This window comes from Aotus nancymaae, unplaced genomic scaffold, assembly GCF_030222135.1.
Source record: "Aotus nancymaae isolate 86718 unplaced genomic scaffold, 86718_ANA_hifiasm-v0.15.2.pri h1tg000030l, whole genome shotgun sequence".
Classification (NCBI taxonomy): Eukaryota; Metazoa; Chordata; class Mammalia; order Primates; family Aotidae; genus Aotus; species Aotus nancymaae.
In genome coordinates this window covers 12,621,824-12,639,589 of record NW_026988443.1, presented here as the reverse complement: position 1 = coordinate 12,639,589, position 17,766 = coordinate 12,621,824, and the positions used below count along the sequence as shown (strand labels likewise).

Sequence of the window (17,766 nt, the reverse complement as noted above, 5' to 3'; positions counted from 1 at the left end):
GGGCGGAAGTAGCCGCGCCGCGGAGCCTCCTCCTCTCGCGAGAGGCGCGAGGCGTAGGGTCGACTGCTGAGGAGGAACCGGGAGTGAGGCCAGGCGGCAGGTGAGAGTGGTGGGGGCCAGTTGAAAGCCAGAGTTCCGTCAGCTGCCCCCTCCGGCCCACCCTCGTCTCCACATCCCCTCATTTCATCTTCCTACCCCTGTCCCTCAATGGGAACGCAGACACTGCCGCCCCGCTGAGAGCCCCGGCGGGCTTATTCCTGAGAAGTCGGTGTGAGGGGCCAGGACCGGCCCTGCCCACCCCGGGCTCCTGACCGAGAATTCACGCCGTTTCCGGGCTGCCCAGTCCCTTGCGCTGCCCGCCTCACTCTGAGGCCCTGGGGCCACCACGCTGAGGGGAAGGGGCCCCGAGCTCTGGGATCCGGGAGAACTGGTTCTGAGACCCGGTCTTACCAGTAAGTCGCCAGTCGTTATGTCCTTGGGCCTCAGTCCCCGTGAAGTTTCAGTTGTTGGGGGTTCCTGGCAGTAAAGCCCGAAAGCCTGAGGGGTACCTGAGCTCGGGATTGTAATTTCGAGCCTGCGACTTGTCCGAACCTCCAGCGTGTTGAGTTGGTATAATTAAGTATCCAGATCGGAAGGATGCTTGTTACTAAAGCAGACAGCCAGGTCTTTGTCCTGGAGGATGGATTGATTGAGTGGGTCTGCGTGTGGTCCAGGAATCTCATTTTAACCACTACCTCTGGGTGATTTGTAGGATCTGCACGTTCGGGAAAGGCTGGTGCCCTTCATTCTGACATTACTGAGTGCTAAGCTCTGGATGGCTCAAGGAGGTCACAGTCCAGCCACTAACAGCACCTCACTGGGGTGTCCTTAGGGAAGGCTTAATAGGAAGAAGTAAATGGTTTTTGGACTAAGAGTAACTGACGACAAGAGGATGTGATTCTGTCGATTTTGTGTTTGCAGGCAGATGCCATCTTTGTTAAAAGTTGTGTTTTGTACACACCTTATCAACTCTAGTCTTTTCAGAATATCCTCCTCCCCACTGCACGAGTGTGGGGAAGACCTCCTAAGCCAAAACTTACCCCGAAGGTTAACATTTTAGATCCGTATTTCTGGTTTTAGGTAAAACACTCCTCTCCGTGAGAATTTGTTTCTGAGTTCTGTCCACCCATCTTTGAATGAGCCTTTTCTGTGGAAACTAACATTTGGGTATCCTTTCTGAAACCCTGATTCCTAACACCAAATGCCTGGAGACATTTCTGTTGCATTGTTGATTCTCACTTTTAAAAAAAATTTTGGGCCAGGCTCATGGCTGTAATCCCAGCACTTTGGGAGGCTTAAGTGGGAGGATCACAAGGTCAGGAGTTCAAGACCATCCTGGCCAAGATGGTTAAACCCCATGTCTGCTAAAAATACAAAAATCAGCCGGGTGTGGTGGCAGGCACCTGTAATCCCAACTCCTCAGGAGGCTGAGGCAGAGAATTGCTTGAACCCAGGAGGTGGAGGTTGCAGTGAGCCAAGATTGCACCACTGCACTCCAGCCTGGGCAACAGAACAAGACTCTGTCTCGAAAAAAAAAAAAAATCTCTAGGGTCTTAGTCTAAGCGTCAAGATGGCAGGGAACAAGTGCCGCCTTGTCTGTCTCCCTTGTAGGGACAGACACATAGTAGGTTCCTTAGGTCTCATTTGCAGATTGTAATTGTGCCTTCCTACCATTCTGCTAAAGATGACAGGGAAACTGAGGCCCAGAGAGGGCAATGGCTGGCTTGGATTGCAGAGTAGGCCAGTTAGGCCCACTTGGTGCTGGTCACCCAGAGGACAGGCAGTGACATGCATGTACACAACAGCTTCAGTTAATTTTATTTTTAAATTTTATTTATTTATTTATTTTGAGATGGAGTCTTGCTCTGTCACCTAGGCTGGAGTGCAGTGGTGAGATCTTGGCCTACTGCAACTTTCACCTCCTGGGTTCAAGCAATTCTCCCTACCTCAGCCTCCCAAGTAGCTGGGATTACAGGTGCACACCACCATGCCCGGCTAATCTTTGTATTTTTAGTAGAGACAGCGTTTTTCCATGTTGACCAGGCTGGTCTTGAACTCATGACCTCAGGTGATCCACCTGCCTCGGCCTCCCAAAGTGCTGGGATTACAGGCGTGAGTCATCGCACCCAGCCCAGTTAGTTAATTTTAATTAGGATTTTCTTTTTGATAACTGTCAGCATTCTTAGAATTCTTTTATGCATCTGAGTTAAAGGATTTTTTGAACTGAAGCCCAAACTTCAGTCTTATTTTTTTCTTTTGTCCCCTTTCACCAGAAGAGAGACCAAGTACAACAAGATCTGATGCTTACTGGGCACCTTAAAACAGACGTTATTCTCAGACATCCACTTTTACTGCCGGTCAATAACATTTTAGAAGGGCCATGGACATGTGTCTGCCTCAGTCAGAGTTGGAGAGGTACCTAACAAGTTCAGTGACGTGACAGTGATGCCGCCTCTTATTATGAAACTGGGCCCTGAGTCACAGCTTCTAGCCATGTTATCTTAGATGCTGGACACTTTTTCCTTATGAGATTTTTTTGTTTTAAAAGACAAATTCACAACAGCAACATAAAACTCTGATGATGAAAAGTATCACACTTTGGCTTTAGATATTTAAAAGAATATCATCTTATTTGAAAAATGCTGACTGAAAGTAGTGACTATGCCTGTTTTTTGAGGGCTGATGTTTAATAAATGTAGTTCATAAGCTCCTCTTGCCGTAAGATTAGTTTTGGGGGATACGGAATGCAAAGCATTCTACATTCTTATTTATTGACACAGCCCCACTGGAGTTCTGTTCAAAGATCATAAAGTGCAGCTCTTACACTGTAATTCTAACAATGAAAAAGCAGCTTCCCATCACTCCCTTGGGTGTCCTTCTAGAAGGCATGGCTAAGCAGAAACAGGTTTTTATAGAACTGTTTGAAGCAAAGGCAGGTAAACTAGCAACAGAGAAGTGGAGGCCCAGAGTTCTTCTAGAACATTACTTTATGGAGCTCTGTGTGCCAGAGCCTGCCAAGTGCCTTACATATTTTTATCTTCTCATTTGCTTCTTATAGCAGCCTCCCAAAATATGAGGTTATTATCCCTACTTTACTGATGAGAAAATGGATTCAAAGAGTCTAATGGCTTACCCATGGTCATGTGCCCGTTAGATCCAGTGGTAGATAGAACCCTAGGTCATCTGCACTCAAAACCTTTACCCTATAAAACTGCCTCCATAAATGTTGCTGAAAAGGTCTAGACGTTTGGCTTTTTTTGTTTTTCTCTAGCTAACGAGTAACCTTTTGCCCCTTGTTTCCTTCATGGGTTTTTCTGTAAGTACAGTGCAAAGTTGTGGTAGTCTGGTGGGTGGGTCTTTATCATCCCTTTCTATTGTCCCAAGGAAGAATCTATCCCAACATCATTCTAGAAACAGGTCACTTAAAGCCCAGCAATCCACACTCCCATCTTGCCTGGCTGGTTCTTAAATGTGAGATTGATTCCACATTGCACACCTTAAAGTTTGCAAGGGTTCTTCCTCAGCATCATATGCCAGTTAAAAGTTTCAGTTCTTAATTGTGTGCTTTTTAGGGATTTAAAAACCAGAATTGGCCAGGCATGGTGGCTAACACCTGTAATCCCAGCACTTTGGGAGCCCAAGGCGGGCAGATCACTTGAGGTCAGGCGTTCAAGACCAGCCTGGCCAACATGGTGAAACACTGTCACTACTAAAAATACAAAAATTAGCCAGGTGTGGTGGCATGCACCTGTAATTCCAGCTACTTGGGAGGCTGAGGCATGAGAATTGCTTGAACTCTGGAGGCAGAGGTTGCAGTGACCCGAAATAGTGCCACTGCATTCCAGCCTGGGTGATAGAGTGAGACTCTATCTCAAAACAAACAAACAAACAGAATTAGCTGGATGCAGTGGCTCATGCCTGTAATCCCAGCACTTTGGGAGGTCGAGGCAGGAGGATCACCTGAGGTCGAGAGTTCGAGACCAGCCTGACCAACTTGGGGAAACCCTATCTCTACTAAATAAAAAATACAAAATTAGCTGGGCATGGTGGTGCATGCCTGTAATCCCAGCTACTTGGGAGGCAGAGACAGGAGAATCGCTTGAACCTGGGAGGCGGAGGTTGCAGTGAGCCGAGATTGCACCATTGCACTCCAGCCTGGGCAACAAGAGCAAAAATCAATCTCAAAAAAAAAAAAAAAAAAAAAAACCCCAGAATTGAATTAGTCTCTTTTTTATTATTTTTTCCTTTTTTTCCCCCATTTTTACTTGCCCTCTGTCATTAAAAAAACCAGAGTTAAATGACTAAAGAATCCTACTTGTCCGATAACACTTAGCATTCTTTTAGTGGCACTTGCAGTTGGGTCATATGGAAAGAGCTAAATAAAAGGCATGATGAAGGGAAAATGCAAAGGGTTTTCATAGAATAAGGAGAGATCGCTTTGGAGTGGTGGGAGATACAGGTGGAGCCAGATTATGGAGGCCGTGGATCCAGAAGGCTAATTGACTTCACTCTAGCAAATAAAACCTTTAGTAAAAAGAGTGACAAATCGAAGTGCTACAGTATTAATGCTTATGTATTAAGTTAACATCCTGGGTATATTTTATAGGCAAAAAGGAAAGTTACTTGAAGTGAACTTTGTTTTTTTTTGAGATAGGGTCTTGCTCTGTTACCCAGGCTGGAGTGTAGTAGCACAATCTTGACTCACTGCAGTCTCAGCCTCCTGGGCTCAAGCAGCCCTCTCACCTCAGGCCCTTCTCTCCACCCCAGTAGCTGGGACTACATAAAATTACCACATAAGACTACTATGCTCAGCTAATTTTTATATTTTTAGTAGAGATGGGGTTTCACCATGTCACCCAGGCTGGTCTTTAACTCTTGTACTCAAGGGATTTGCCTGCCTCAGCCTCCCAAAGTGCTAGGATAATAGGCATGAGCCACCACACCCAGCTATAATTTTTTATTTTTTGAGACAGTCTCGCTCTATCTCCCAGGCTGGAGTGCAGTGGATCAATTTCAGCTCACTGCACCCTCCACCTTCCGGGCTCAAGTGACCTCAGTTTCCCATGTAGCTGGGACTACAGGTGTGCAACCACCTTGCCCAGCTAATTTTTGTTTTGTTTTGTCTTTAGTAGAAGTGGGGTTTTGCTGTGTCACCCAGGCTGGTCTCAAACTCCTGGGCTCAAGCAGTTTGCCTGGCTCAGCTTCCCAAAGTGCTGAAATTACAGGTGTGGAGCCACTGCACCCAGCTGAAGTCAACATTTTAAAAGAAACGAGAGTGTAGTGACTTGGCTTAAATTCAGTCTGTATCTGTAGTGACATGATTGCCACTGAGTTGGCCACCTCTGCAGAAGTCTGTTCAACATAAAACAAATTCATGCTTGACCCCTCTACCACAAATTGTTTCATTTATTTGAGCTATTTTTGGAAACTGGTGTCATTAATGTTTAAGAAAGGAGGAACTGAGTAGAGTACTATCTCTTGACCCAATTTCTTTGTTAGCATATTATATACTCAGCTGAGTATCAAGTGGAAGAGAAAGTTGACCCATGGAGGGAAATTCCCATGGGTTAAAAGCATGGGCTTTATAGTCAGATGAATTTGGATTCAACTCCCAGATCTTACTTTATCCACGTAACACTCATTAGTTGTATGACTTGGGCAAAGTAAATTACCTGAGTTTCCAGACTGTAAAATGGTAATAATATCTAGTTTAAGGCTGTTCTGAGGTTCAGTTGAGATAATGTTTAGAAGATACTTTGAACAGTCTGGCTAATGTTAAATGTTAAAGACATAGTAAGTATTCTTGATTACTGCAAATTTGATGGAATTTTCATATTTTGATGAAAGGGAAAATATCAGTATTCATTTTGCAAATTTTACATGTGTTATTTCTTTTTCAAAACATTGAACCTGTGGTTGGGTTATGTCTGTCAATTTATTTGCCTTCCTTGCTGAGTCACACTCTGCCTAATTGATGTCCTGTGTGTTTTGCATTTGTTCAGGCTGAATTATCTTAGGTCAAAGAGAAAATAATCTTTCTGCCTCCAACTTCTTTACTTGCCTCTAATCCCCTTCTTGACTCTGCCCAGTCAGGATTCTCACCAAGGAAGCTATCTATCTTCTTCTGGAATGTTGAGATTATGAAGATGAGATAATGGGGTTCATTTATTCAGACTCTTTAGCATATACAGTAGGGTTTCTAATACTGTTAGCATTTCCTAGTGGGTGGTTAGATGTTAGGTTGGGATTCTAATAATATTTTATGATACTTCATGGATTAAACTTCACTTTGTATATGCTCAGTTGTGATTCTCTTTTGGCCAGCAGTTTTTAGGTCCATCAGTACTGCACTGCAGGAATGGCAGATTTTGGGATTTCTGCTGGCCAGTTTGTGGCTGTGATCTGGGATAAGTCATCCCCAGTGGAAGCTCTGAAAGATCTGGTGGATAAGCTTCAAGTGTTAACTGGCAATGAAGGCCGCGTGTCTGTGGAAAACATCAACCAGCTGTTACAGTGTAAGTACCCACCCATGTTGTCTTCATGAGGCTGGAGGGGTTTCCATGGGGGTGTTGCGTTTCTGTGGTTCCTTGATATCTGAATTTTCGTTTAGGGTGGCATGTGATAGTAGTGGCTGGTCACCCTGTTGTTTTTCAGTTGAAATAAAGTGAGCTTAGGAGTGTAGTTGATGATTTCTGTAAGTATATTCTTTCTTAGTAACTATTCCATGTTTTTTAACACTATTCATCCAGCTTCTTGGATGGATACCGAGTGGTATACATTCTCTCAGGGTGAGGTCTGTAGCCTTTGTGGGGGGTTAGAAGGGACCAGGAGATTGTTCCGGGCTCAGGTGATTGCTAATTAGAGTCCTCCTCCTTTTCAGCTGCCCACAAGGAATCCAGCTTTGATATTATTTTGTCGGGTTTAGTCCCGGGAAGCACCACTCTGCACAGTGCTGAGATTTTGGCTGAAATCGCCCGGATCCTTCGGCCTGGTGGATGTCTTTTTCTGAAAGAGCCAGTAGAGACAGCTGTAGGTAAGGAAATCTTCACTTGAAAAACAAATTTGACAGGGTTGAGTCTTTGAGTATGTGTGCTACATCTCCCTGAGCAGGAGCTATCATTTGGAAATCAGTATTACTGTAGCAAAACCTTTCCCTTGGGGATAATTATTGTTAAAATCTGAAGCAGCATATCTGGAGAAATTGTGATCTTTTGCTGACTCATTATGTAATAAAACAGAAGGAAACTGCCATCTAAAAATGTGTCCTTTTGCAGGTGAATGGTTAAAATTTGATATGTTCATAATATGGAAAGTGATGCAGCAGTAAAAAGGAACAAGCTAGCTATATGTGCATCAGCTTGGGTGGATATCAAGGGAGGTAGCTGAGTTAAGGTTCTGTGCTGTATAATTCCATTCATATTCTTGAAATAACAAAATTATAGTGATGGAGATCAGATTAGAGTTTGCCAGAGGTTAGAAGTGGGAGGAAAGGGGTGTGTGGAGCTATACAGGGGTAGTATGAGGGTTCCCTGTGGTGATGGAACAATTCTGTGTTCTGAATGTGGTGGTGATTACACAAATCTACACGTGTAATAAAATCACATAGAACTATACAGTCCTTCTCTGCCAAATGAGTACATATAAAACTAACAAAATCTGAAAAAGCTATGTGGACCGTCAATATGAATTTCCTAGTTTTCATACCATGCTATAATTGGGTAAGATGTTACTGCGGGAGAGATGAGGTGAAGACCTCCTTAATATACAGAACTTTTTTGTTTTTTTCCAACTTCCTGTGAATCTATAGTTACTTCAAAATAAAAAGTTTAAAAATAATGGCTGAAACTCTGGGAGTGATGTGGTAATTATTGATTCATGTGAAATTAATGGCAGTGTTCATGAAATAAAAACTTTTTTTATCAGTGGAATAGCTGTCAGAGTGATTCAATTCTGAATTTTTAATATTTTTCGCTAGACTTTCAGAATGTAACAATTTCATCAAATAGAATACTATAAATGAAAGTGTTTTGAAATATATAAAGGTGTTCATTGTTTATGTGGAAATATAACTTTGTGTTATGTGTAGTACACATCAGCATTCTTTGCTGGGAATTTAAACCTTACATGACTAAATGCAGTGTCTCTGTCAGAACTATACAGAGAGAAAAAAAAGGAGAAAAGAACTACACAGAAAGAATACTTGTATTTCTGTGCACTTTGCAGTTCATAAGCATCTTTACACAGTCATTATCTCACAACCTCTAGAAGGGGTTTCAAGAAGCAGAGAGTGATAAGAAACAATAATAATGGAATTATAACATTTAAGAGCTTAGATAAGAACACTTTGAACAACCAAAAGGATTTTTCAAATTAAAATAGTATCACTATGACCAGGCACAGTGGCTGACACCTGTAATCCCAGCACTTTGAAACGCTGGGGCAGGCGGGTTGCTTGAGTCCAGGAGTTCAAGACCAGCCTGGGCAACATGGTGAAACCCTATCTCTACAAAAAAATACAAAAATTAGCTGGGCGTGGTGGTGCACACCTGTAGTCCCAGCTACTTGGTGGAGGCTGAGGCAGGAGGATTGCTTGAACCTGGGAGGTTAAGGCTGCAGTGAGTTGAGATTTTGCCACTGCACTCCAGCCTGGGTGACAAAGTGAGACCCTGTTTCAAAAAAATAGTAATATTAATAAAATAGTATCACTAAAATATACAGTTGTCTTCATCTTACAATGGAGTTATGTCCTGATAAATACTATAAAATGAAAATGCATGTAATACACCTAATGTACTAAACATTGCTAGGCTAGCCTACCTTAAACATGCTTAGGACACTTATATTAACCTACAGTTGGGCAAAATCATCTAACACAAAGCCTATTTATAATAAAGAGCTGAGTATCTCATGTAATTTACTGAATACTGAACTGAAGTATACAATTTCTACTGACTGGGTATCATTTTCACACCATTATGAAGTTGAAAAATTGCAAGTAGAAACGTCGTTAAGTCAGGAACCATCAGTACATTAAGCAGAATAGGTTATTATTGTTTTTTGTTTTGTTTTGTTTTTTGTTTGAGATCAAGTCTCACTCTATCATGCAAGCTGGAGTGCAGTGATGGAATCTCAGCTCAGTGCAACCTCTGCCTCCCAGTTTCAAGTGATTCTCGTGCCTCAGCTTCCCGAGTAGGTGGGATTACAGGCATGTACCACCACGCCTGGCTGTTTTTTTGTGTGTATTTTTAGTAGAGATGGGATTTTGCTATGTTGGCCAGATTGGTCTTGAACTCCTGGCCTCAAGTGGTCTGCCCACCTCAGCCTCCCAAAGTGCTGGGATTACAGGCATGAGCCACCACGCCTGCCTGGTTATTATTGTTTGAATGCCTGCTAACCCACATAGGATTGAGCCTTTATTATTTTTTCTACTTTGACCTATAAAGCTATTAATTGGGATTTTCCTTTTGGCAGATAACAATAGCAAAGTGAAGACAGCATCTAAGCTGTGTTCAGCCCTGACTCTTTCTGGTCTTGTGGAAGTGAAAGAGGTATGTTTGTAGACAACTTTCTTTGCTGTCCTGCAGGTGAGGTAATCAGTATTGCTTAGAACTAGGAAACAAGAAATGCTATGCATGTAAGATACATGATGCTTCAAAGGACAAAACTTGTGAGAATAATCAACTTTGAAGAGACTCAGCTTGGCCCATAAGGGCTGGGGCTTGTTCTGGCCTCCTTGGTACTAGTTTAGTGGTGGTGACAGCTGAGGGGCATGAGCAGCAGCTGTGCTGCTTCCAACACCTACCTCTCGGTAGACCTGAATCCTAGGCCTGGGTGAAAAACACTGTCACCTATTTCAACCTCACATTTTTGGTGGGAGGCTGGAATAGGTTAGGGGGAAAGTTCCTTTTCTGACAATTCAGTGGAGATATTTAAATTAAGCAGAAGTGTTTTTATTTCTACCTTCTTTGATGTTAAAATTTTCTTGGATGTGGGAGAGGTAAATGTTACAGCATGATAGCTGTTGTGCCTCTTATTTGTTACATGATGTAAGGCCTTAGATTCTTTATTTTTTAATTATTTTTATTTTTTTAATTCTTTTTGGAGACAGAGTCTTGCTCTGTTGCCCAGGCTGGAGTGCACTGGCATGATCTCGGCTCACTGCAACATCTGCCTCCTGGGTTCAAGCGATTCTCCTGCCTTAACCTCTTGAGTAGCTGGGATTACAGGCATGTACCACCACACTCAGCTAATTTTTTGTATTTTTAGTAGAGACGGGGTTTCACTATGTTGACCAGGCTGGTCTCAAACTCCTGATCTCAGGTCATCCATCCACCTCGGCTTTTCAAAGTGCTGGGATTACAGGCATGAGCCACTGCACCATGACAGGCCTTAGATTCTTTATGCCAACCCTTTCTTGTTTTTCCTTTTAGCTTAAGGTTTTCTGTGCTTGATTCTAGAATAAGGAGTATGTATTAGGCCATTCTTGTGTTCCTATGAAGAAATACCTAAGACTGAATAATTTATGAAGACATGGGGTTTAATTGGCTCACAGTTCTGCAGACTGTACAGGAAGCATGGGCCTGCATCTGCTTGGCTTCTGGGGAGGCCTCAAGGAACTTTTACTCATGGCAGAAGGTGAAGCAAGAGCAGCACGTAACATGGCAAAGGCAGGATCAAGAAAGAGAAGAAGAGTCAGGAGTAGGGAAGGTGCCATGCTTTACAACAACCACATCTCATGAGAATTCGGATGGTGCTAAACCATTCATGAGACATCTGCCCCCATGATCCAGTCACCTCCCACCAGGCTCCACCTCCAACATTGGGGATTACAACTCCACATGAGCTTTAGAGGGGACACATATCCAAACTATATCAGACTCATAAAAATTCACTTTATACTGAAGCATACAGTATATAAAGTGACGTCCCACTCCTTGCTCACACTTCCCTCCCCAGAGGAAGCCACCAATGTATTTTTGTATGTCCATTCAGACCTTTTCCCATGTATTTACAAGCATCTGCATGCATATACTTCTTTTTTAATGTAAATAAGATCATATGTATACATTGTTCAATCACCAGCTTTTTTCCCACCCTTAGATATCATAGACACTTACCCACTTCAGTGTGTTTCCCTTCATTCATATTAATGATGTAACAGTATTCCATGCAGTAGATGGACTATGATTTAGGTAACCATTCTATAATTATTGGACATAGAGGTATCTTTTTTTTCTGATCCTTTTTTTCTACCTTTACTCTCTGCTACTTCATCCCAGGAACATAGGAAGGATTTTCCTCCTCCTTTCTCGTTTGGGATATAAATTTCTGCTGTCTTCATTGTGGGCATTCTTTCCTGTTACACAATAGGACCACATCTGGTTCATTTCCATAATTATAGCCCCTACAATAACTAGCATATACCTCATCCCTAATAGTTCATAAGTACTTTTAAATTTTCCAAGGAGTAGGCTCCAAGTAGACATGCAGACAAAAGTTATACTCTAGTGTTCTGATCAGTGAGAAACTGAATGTGAGGCATAAAGTGATATCTGTTACCCTCCACTGTTATATACTTAATGCATGGAAATGAGTCTTTAACTCCTGTGTAGATGGAAATAGTAAACCATTTTATAGAGGAGGGTGGACTAATCCTTTTGATGTCTTGAATTCTAGCTGCAGCAGGATCCCTTAAGCCCCGAGGAAGTACAGTCTGTTCGAGAACACCTGGGTCATGAAAGTGACAGCCTACTGTTTGTTCAGATCACAGGCAAAAAACCAAACTTTGAAGTGGGTTCTTCTAGTCAGCTTAAGCTTTCCGTCGCCAAGAAGTCATCTCCTTCAGGTAAAGCTGGTGTAGGGACATTCCATTTGCATGGGTTAGAGGGACATAATTAGGAATTGAGCCAGCAATAAATGAGATGGTGATATTTTTAGAGGATTAATCCTTTGATTTCTGCCATTTCCACATAGAAGAATACTTAATTTACTATTATCGTGGGTGTATTAGGATCCAAAACTGAAATAATACATAGGTATTATCTAGTACAGCTCTTCCTTCTGCACCAGAAAATACTGAGGCCTCCTAATTCTACAGGACTGAGTCACACGGTTTAATTAATGAAGTTCTTCCAGGTCCCAGAATTAACATTTATCCTCAGAAGACCTTACAGTATAGTGGTAATGGTGGATGAAAGTGCCCTGTTCCTGTTCTCATGTCCTTTTTTCACCTATACCAGGAAAATCAGCTGTTCTTACTTTGAGGATCCTAAGACACTTAAAAAACTATATTTCTTCTGCCTAGAAAATTGCATACAAACATGCGCGTACCCACACACACACACACACACACACACTGCCCCACTCTCATCTTTCCTATCACTATTTTTTAATGCCTAAATTGTCCCAGCTGTGAGGTATGCACACTGTTACAGATATTTACTGGTACATCCCCACTTGTACGGTTTTGACTGTCTAACCTAAATCTTCAAGAAATCCTTTGGAATCTAACTTTTCAATTCATGGTTCCAGAATGGGTAGGGACAGCTTAGAAGAACAGTGACAATGATCACTAGAGGGTACTCTTACCCCAAGGGTCCGTGAGGATTTGCCCACACTGCATCCGAATCTCAGCTCTCTGGCTCTTCCTTGCATTCTTCTGACTAGACAAAGAATCAGGAAGTGTGAGGTTTGTCTGCCAATGATGGTGTTACCTTCCCATCAGCAGTTCTAGAGCTTATTTTCTTGTATGTAGCAGGTTTACATGAGGCTAAAGCTCTGCTATTTTTGAAGTTTTTGACACATTTCTCATTTAATCCTCAAAACACCTGCAGTAACATGGGGAGTACAATTTAGCTTTATGTTATAGGATGGAAACTAAGGTATCAATGAGGAAGCCATATGGAATGGAGGTTAAAAGCATCAGACAAGGCCAGGCGTGGTGGCTCATGCCTGTAATCCCAGCACTTTGGGAGACCGAGGTGGGCGGATTGCTAAGGTCAGGAATTCAAGACCAGCCTGGCCAGCATGGTGAAACCCCGTCTCTACTAAAAATACAAAAATTAGCTGGGCATGGTAGCAGGTGCCTGTTATCCCAGCTGCTTGGGAAGCTGAGGCAGGAGAATAGCTTGAACCTGGGAGGCGGAGGTTGCAGTGAGCTGACATTGCACCATTGCACTCCAGCCTGGGCAACAGAGCAAGACTCCGTCTCAAAAAAAAAAAAGCATCAGACAGACTTTGCAGCCTGTGGAACCAGCCTAAGTGTCTAAACCTGTTTCCTCGGCAGCAAAATTAGGATGACAAACACTTACCTCATAGGTTGTCAGCAGAATTAAGTTAGATAATGTTTATTAAGTGCTTAATATGGTATCTGGTACAAAGCAAGTGCTTAGCAAATGGTGACTTCTATAACTATCAGAAAGTGGTTGGCTCAAGGTCAGACATCTCAGAGGGGTAGAGCTGGAATTTGAACCCACGCCTTCTGCCTCCCAGTCTAGTGTGTTCTCTTCTACACGGCAGAAAGCACTTAGGTATGTGGTAGTTAATAGTTTCTGATTTTATGGAGCTCTTTTTCTTTTATTGCTTGGATTCAGTGAAGCCTGCTGTGGACCCTGCTGCTGCCAAGCTGTGGACGCTCTCAGCCAATGATATGGAGGACGACAGCATGGTGAGCTGGCACCATGGTCACTTGATTGCTTTCTTTCAAGCCTCAGTTTGGGTGTGAACAACTATAGTGACCTTTCTGGACTTGTCGGTGTGAACGTATTTAAAGCCCAGATTTGTGACTATTCCTGTCACTTACATCTTTGGTTTAGAAGGAAACTCCACGTTGGTGGCTTTTTTTTTTTTTTTTCCTGAGATGGAGTCTTGCTCTGCCACCCTGGCTGGAGTGCAGTGGCGTGATCTTGGCTCACTGCCATCTCTTGCCTCCTGAGTTTAAGTGATTCTTTTGCCTCAGCCTCCCAAGTAACTGTGATTACAGGCACGCGCCACCACACCTAGCTTATTGGTGTATTTTTAGTAGAGACAGGGCTTCACCATGTTGACCAGGCTGGTCTCAAACTCCTGACCTCAAGTGATCTGCCTGCCTCAGCCTCCTGAAGTACTGGGATTACAGGTGTGAGCCACTGTGCCTGGCCATATTGGTGGCATTTTAAATTTTTTAGTATCTCTTTTTCCCCACATAATTTCTTGTTCTCACTTCATGTGATATGTTAAAAACTCTTGTGGGCATGTGTAAACCTGAAAAGATTTTGTCAGCTTAAATAGTTTTATTGGCCTCTTGGTTTGGGCAAGTTGCTGAATGTTCCATGCTTTAAAAAGCAGTATTTTCCATCTTTGCCATGTCTATAATAAAGTTCTTCATTTCTACACTTCTACTATTAAAGTTAGAGTAGTGAACAAAATAAGTCAGGTTCATGCTCTCATAGAGTTTACAGACTGTACACATTTACAAAGAATTACGTAAAAGTATATGTAATTATTTGATTTTTCTCTGGGATTATATGGAAGATATTCCATTTTTCACATGACCCTTCATAGACACTTCTCTCTTTGTTCTGCCTGCTCTCTCCTTTCTCCCCACTCCTGCGCCCAACCCCCAACATTCTCTACAATTTGCTGGCCAGTCTTACAGGCTTTTCTCACGTAAATTTGTTCCTAATTCCTTCACATCCTAGTGCATAGTCTGTGGATGTAGTTTAACTCACTGTTGGCCTCTTGAGTATGTGGTCAGGTTGAACATGATGATCAACCAAAAGAAGGACAGGGTGGACACTTTCTTTACCCTGGACTCCAAGTTTCTTCTTGAAGCCTGTGGTCACTTTAGCTTTTCATTAGCAGAAACCACAACTGTGTCACTCATTGCTTTAACACTCTCCAGGATCTCATTGACTCAGATGAGCTGCTGGATCCAGAAGATTTGAAGAAGCCAGATCCGGCTTCCCTGCGGGCTGCTGCTTGTGGGGAAGGGAAAAAGAGGAAGGCCTGCAAGAACTGGTAAGTGCCGGGTGACTGGAGCCTGTGATGCTGCCTCCAGTGGCCTCATGCTCAAGTAATCGCAATGCTTTACTATTTTTAAAACATACATTTTCCAGTCTGGGCAACATAGGGAGGCCATCTCTACAAATAATTTTTTAAAAAATTAGCCAGTCATGGTGATATGTGCTTGTGGTCCCAGCTGCTTGGGAGGCAAAGGCAGGAGGATCACGAGCCCAGGAGGTCGAGGCTACAGTGAGCCATAATTGTGCCTAATCTCATTCTCCCTCAAAACCCTACCAGTGAGTCATGATTGTGCCACTGCCCTCCAGCCTAGGCATCAGAGCGAGACCTTGGTGTTTTCACATTTGTTTTTATAAATGGTTGGGAAGGATGGTAGAAAGTTAATCAGTGGTGTTCAGGCTTGTTTAATCATCAGTGTTTTTAAAATGTAAAAGCTGCCAGCATTTACAAATCAGGAGATTTTAAGTAAAAACACAAATTTTTTTCCCTTCTGTTCTTGAATTTGGAAAATATGGCAAACTGGGTCCACTTTACCCAACATGATAACCAGCTGAAGCTGAGTAGTGGCCACCCTCTGTAGACAGAGCATATACCCTCTACTTCCCCCCATCCTCCTCTCCCTCCTGTCTCCCTCAGCAGCCTCTCACATTGCTGCTATCTGCCTGGCCCATAGGCTTCTGAGTTACGACACCTGGTGTGAAGAGAAAAGGCTTACAGCACATTTTGGCACTGTTAGGATTTGGGACTTCTGGGTGGTGGTAATTCTCATTCATTAGTTACTAATTTTCCCACAGCACCTGTGGCCTTGCTGAAGAACTGGAAAGAGAGAAGTCAAGGGAACAGATGAGCTCCCAACCCAAGTCGGCTTGTGGAAACGTAAATAGAAGGATCATTCCTCAGCATTCACAAAACCCCCAGGGGGATTAGGCATCCTTCTACACTAAACACAGACAAGCTCCACCTCAAATGTTTTAGGAACAGACAAATGCATGAGCACATGAACATAGGTAGTAATGGGGAGAAAGGCTGTCTCCTGAGGGTGAGAGTGGGTTAGCATGCATGTGCCCATTCGGGAGGGTCTTGTTTTTTAATCTGTGGCCCATTTCTTTCTACTTCAGAGTTAGACATTTAACCGAGGTTGGTTGTGTTTGGAACTGCATAAAATATAGAACTATGACTGGGCACAGTGACACATGCCTGTAATTCCAGCACTTTGGGAGGCCAAGGCGGGCAGATCACTTGAGGTCAGGAGTTCCACACCAGCCTGGCCAACATGGTGAAACCCTGTCTCTAGTGAAAATACAAAAATATTAGCTGGGCATGGTGGTGCATGCCTGTAATCCCAGCTACTTCGGAGGCTGAGGCAGGAGAATCACTTGAATCTGGGAGGCGGAGGTCTCAGTGAGCTGAGATTGCACCACTGCACTCCAGCCTGGATGACAGAGGGAGACTCTATCTCTCTCTCTCTCTCTCTCTCACACACACACACACACACACACACACACACACACACACACAAAATGTATATACATATATATATATATAACTATGGCCTCCTAAGGAATTTATTCTTGACTATAGTTTTTCACAAAACCAGAGATCTTGAAAACTGTTAGTATTTGAGTCTCAGTTGGACCTGCAAACATACTCAGCTATTTCCTTCAGGCCACTGTGGCTACATTATGAAATTAGGAATTTCTTTCTTCTGGCCGGTATGCCTAGGATAAGCTGACCTTTGGCTTCCCCATTCTTTCTCTCCAGTGCTACCTGGGTGATGCCTTCCGCTGTGCCAGCTGCCCCTACCTTGGGATGCCAGCCTTCAAACCTGGGGAAAAGGTGCTTCTGAGCGATAGCAATCTTCATGATGCCTAGGAGGGACCCAACATGGGACACATCTACTCCTTCAGCCAACTCCCGTCTCTCACATCCCACCACTGTGGCTCCTCCCGCCTCCTCTGGATTTGTTCACTCTGTTTGAGATCTGTTTGCAGAGTGGGTGCTTAGCAGACAGAGTGAAGCTGGCTTGTGGGCACAGTGGTGTTTAGTGCTGCTGTGTATCAAAACACCAAGGTATTATGGGGCCTGGTTACCCAGAATGGGATGGGTTTCTTCACCTCATGTTAAAAGAAGGGAGTGTGTCCTGAAGAAGTCCTTCTGTTAAAATGCTGACCAGAACACTCTTGAGCCCAGACATCCTTGAGCACTAACACTCTGTGACAGAGCTCCAGGCCCCTGCCCAGAGTCTCATCTCAGCAATGCCGCCACCTGCTTGTCTTTCAGAGTTGTTAGTTTATTCCATTCTTTGTGACACAAGTCAAGTGTCTCACGACCTCCTCAGGGCACCAGAGGAGTCACTCACTGGTTGCTGTGATGATATTCAGTGTCCCTCTGCCCCTTTCCACCCCAACCCCATTTTACTATAGCATTGCATCTGTGTTTTATTGTCATTTCTGTTAACCATCAAGTATTAAACTTGCTGCATATCTGGAGATATCTTGAGATTCTGCATGTCTTGTAAAGAGAGGGGATGTGCATTTGTGTGTAATGTTGGATAGTCATCCACGCTCATTTTGGACCATTGGAAGAACTTAGTGTCACACACAAATGGGGCTAGTCCTGCGCTTAGAATAGGGCCTGTCTGCCCACTTTAGAAGAGCCCAGGTTGGTGAGCATTTAGAGGGAAGCAGGGCAGAACTCTGAACCAACAATAAGTCTCTCTGTGCAGAG

The 17,766-nt window shown here is 43.3% G+C and overlaps 1 protein-coding gene across 4 annotated transcripts; it reads left to right on the top strand.

Annotated features, from left to right (window-relative positions):
* The first annotated feature begins 48 nt into the window (after positions 1-48).
* On the top strand, positions 49-17,528 carry CIAPIN1 (cytokine induced apoptosis inhibitor 1). Of its 4 annotated transcripts, none has more exons than XM_021665012.2 (9): positions 49-100; positions 6,367-6,554; positions 6,920-7,072; positions 9,511-9,587; positions 11,716-11,884; positions 13,632-13,705; positions 14,921-15,036; positions 15,834-15,915; positions 16,801-17,528. In XM_021665012.2, the coding sequence occupies exons 2-9, from the start codon at positions 6,398-6,400 to the stop codon at positions 16,909-16,911; spliced, it is 939 nt and encodes a 312-aa protein (XP_021520687.1). In that variant the 5' UTR covers positions 49-100; positions 6,367-6,397; the 3' UTR covers positions 16,912-17,528. The 4 variants fall into 4 exon arrangements, with proteins under 4 accessions (XP_021520687.1, XP_012303307.1, XP_012303308.1 ...); XM_012447884.3 differs by having other exon boundaries at positions 54-100; positions 6,364-6,554; XM_012447885.3 differs by lacking the exon at positions 49-100 and adding an exon at positions 387-452.
* The last annotated feature ends 238 nt before the right edge of the window (positions 17,529-17,766 follow it).

Coding starts and splice junctions, on each gene's coding strand:
- CIAPIN1 (XM_021665012.2), top strand. CDS start 6,398: ATGGCAGATTTTGGGATTTCTGCTGGCCAGTTTGTGGCTGTGATCTGG. Junction 13,706..14,920: donor ATATGGAGGACGACAGCATG/GTGAGCTGGCAC, acceptor AACACTCTCCAG/GATCTCATTGACTCAGATGA. Junction 15,916..16,800: donor CCAAGTCGGCTTGTGGAAAC/GTAAATAGAAGG, acceptor CTTTCTCTCCAG/TGCTACCTGGGTGATGCCTT.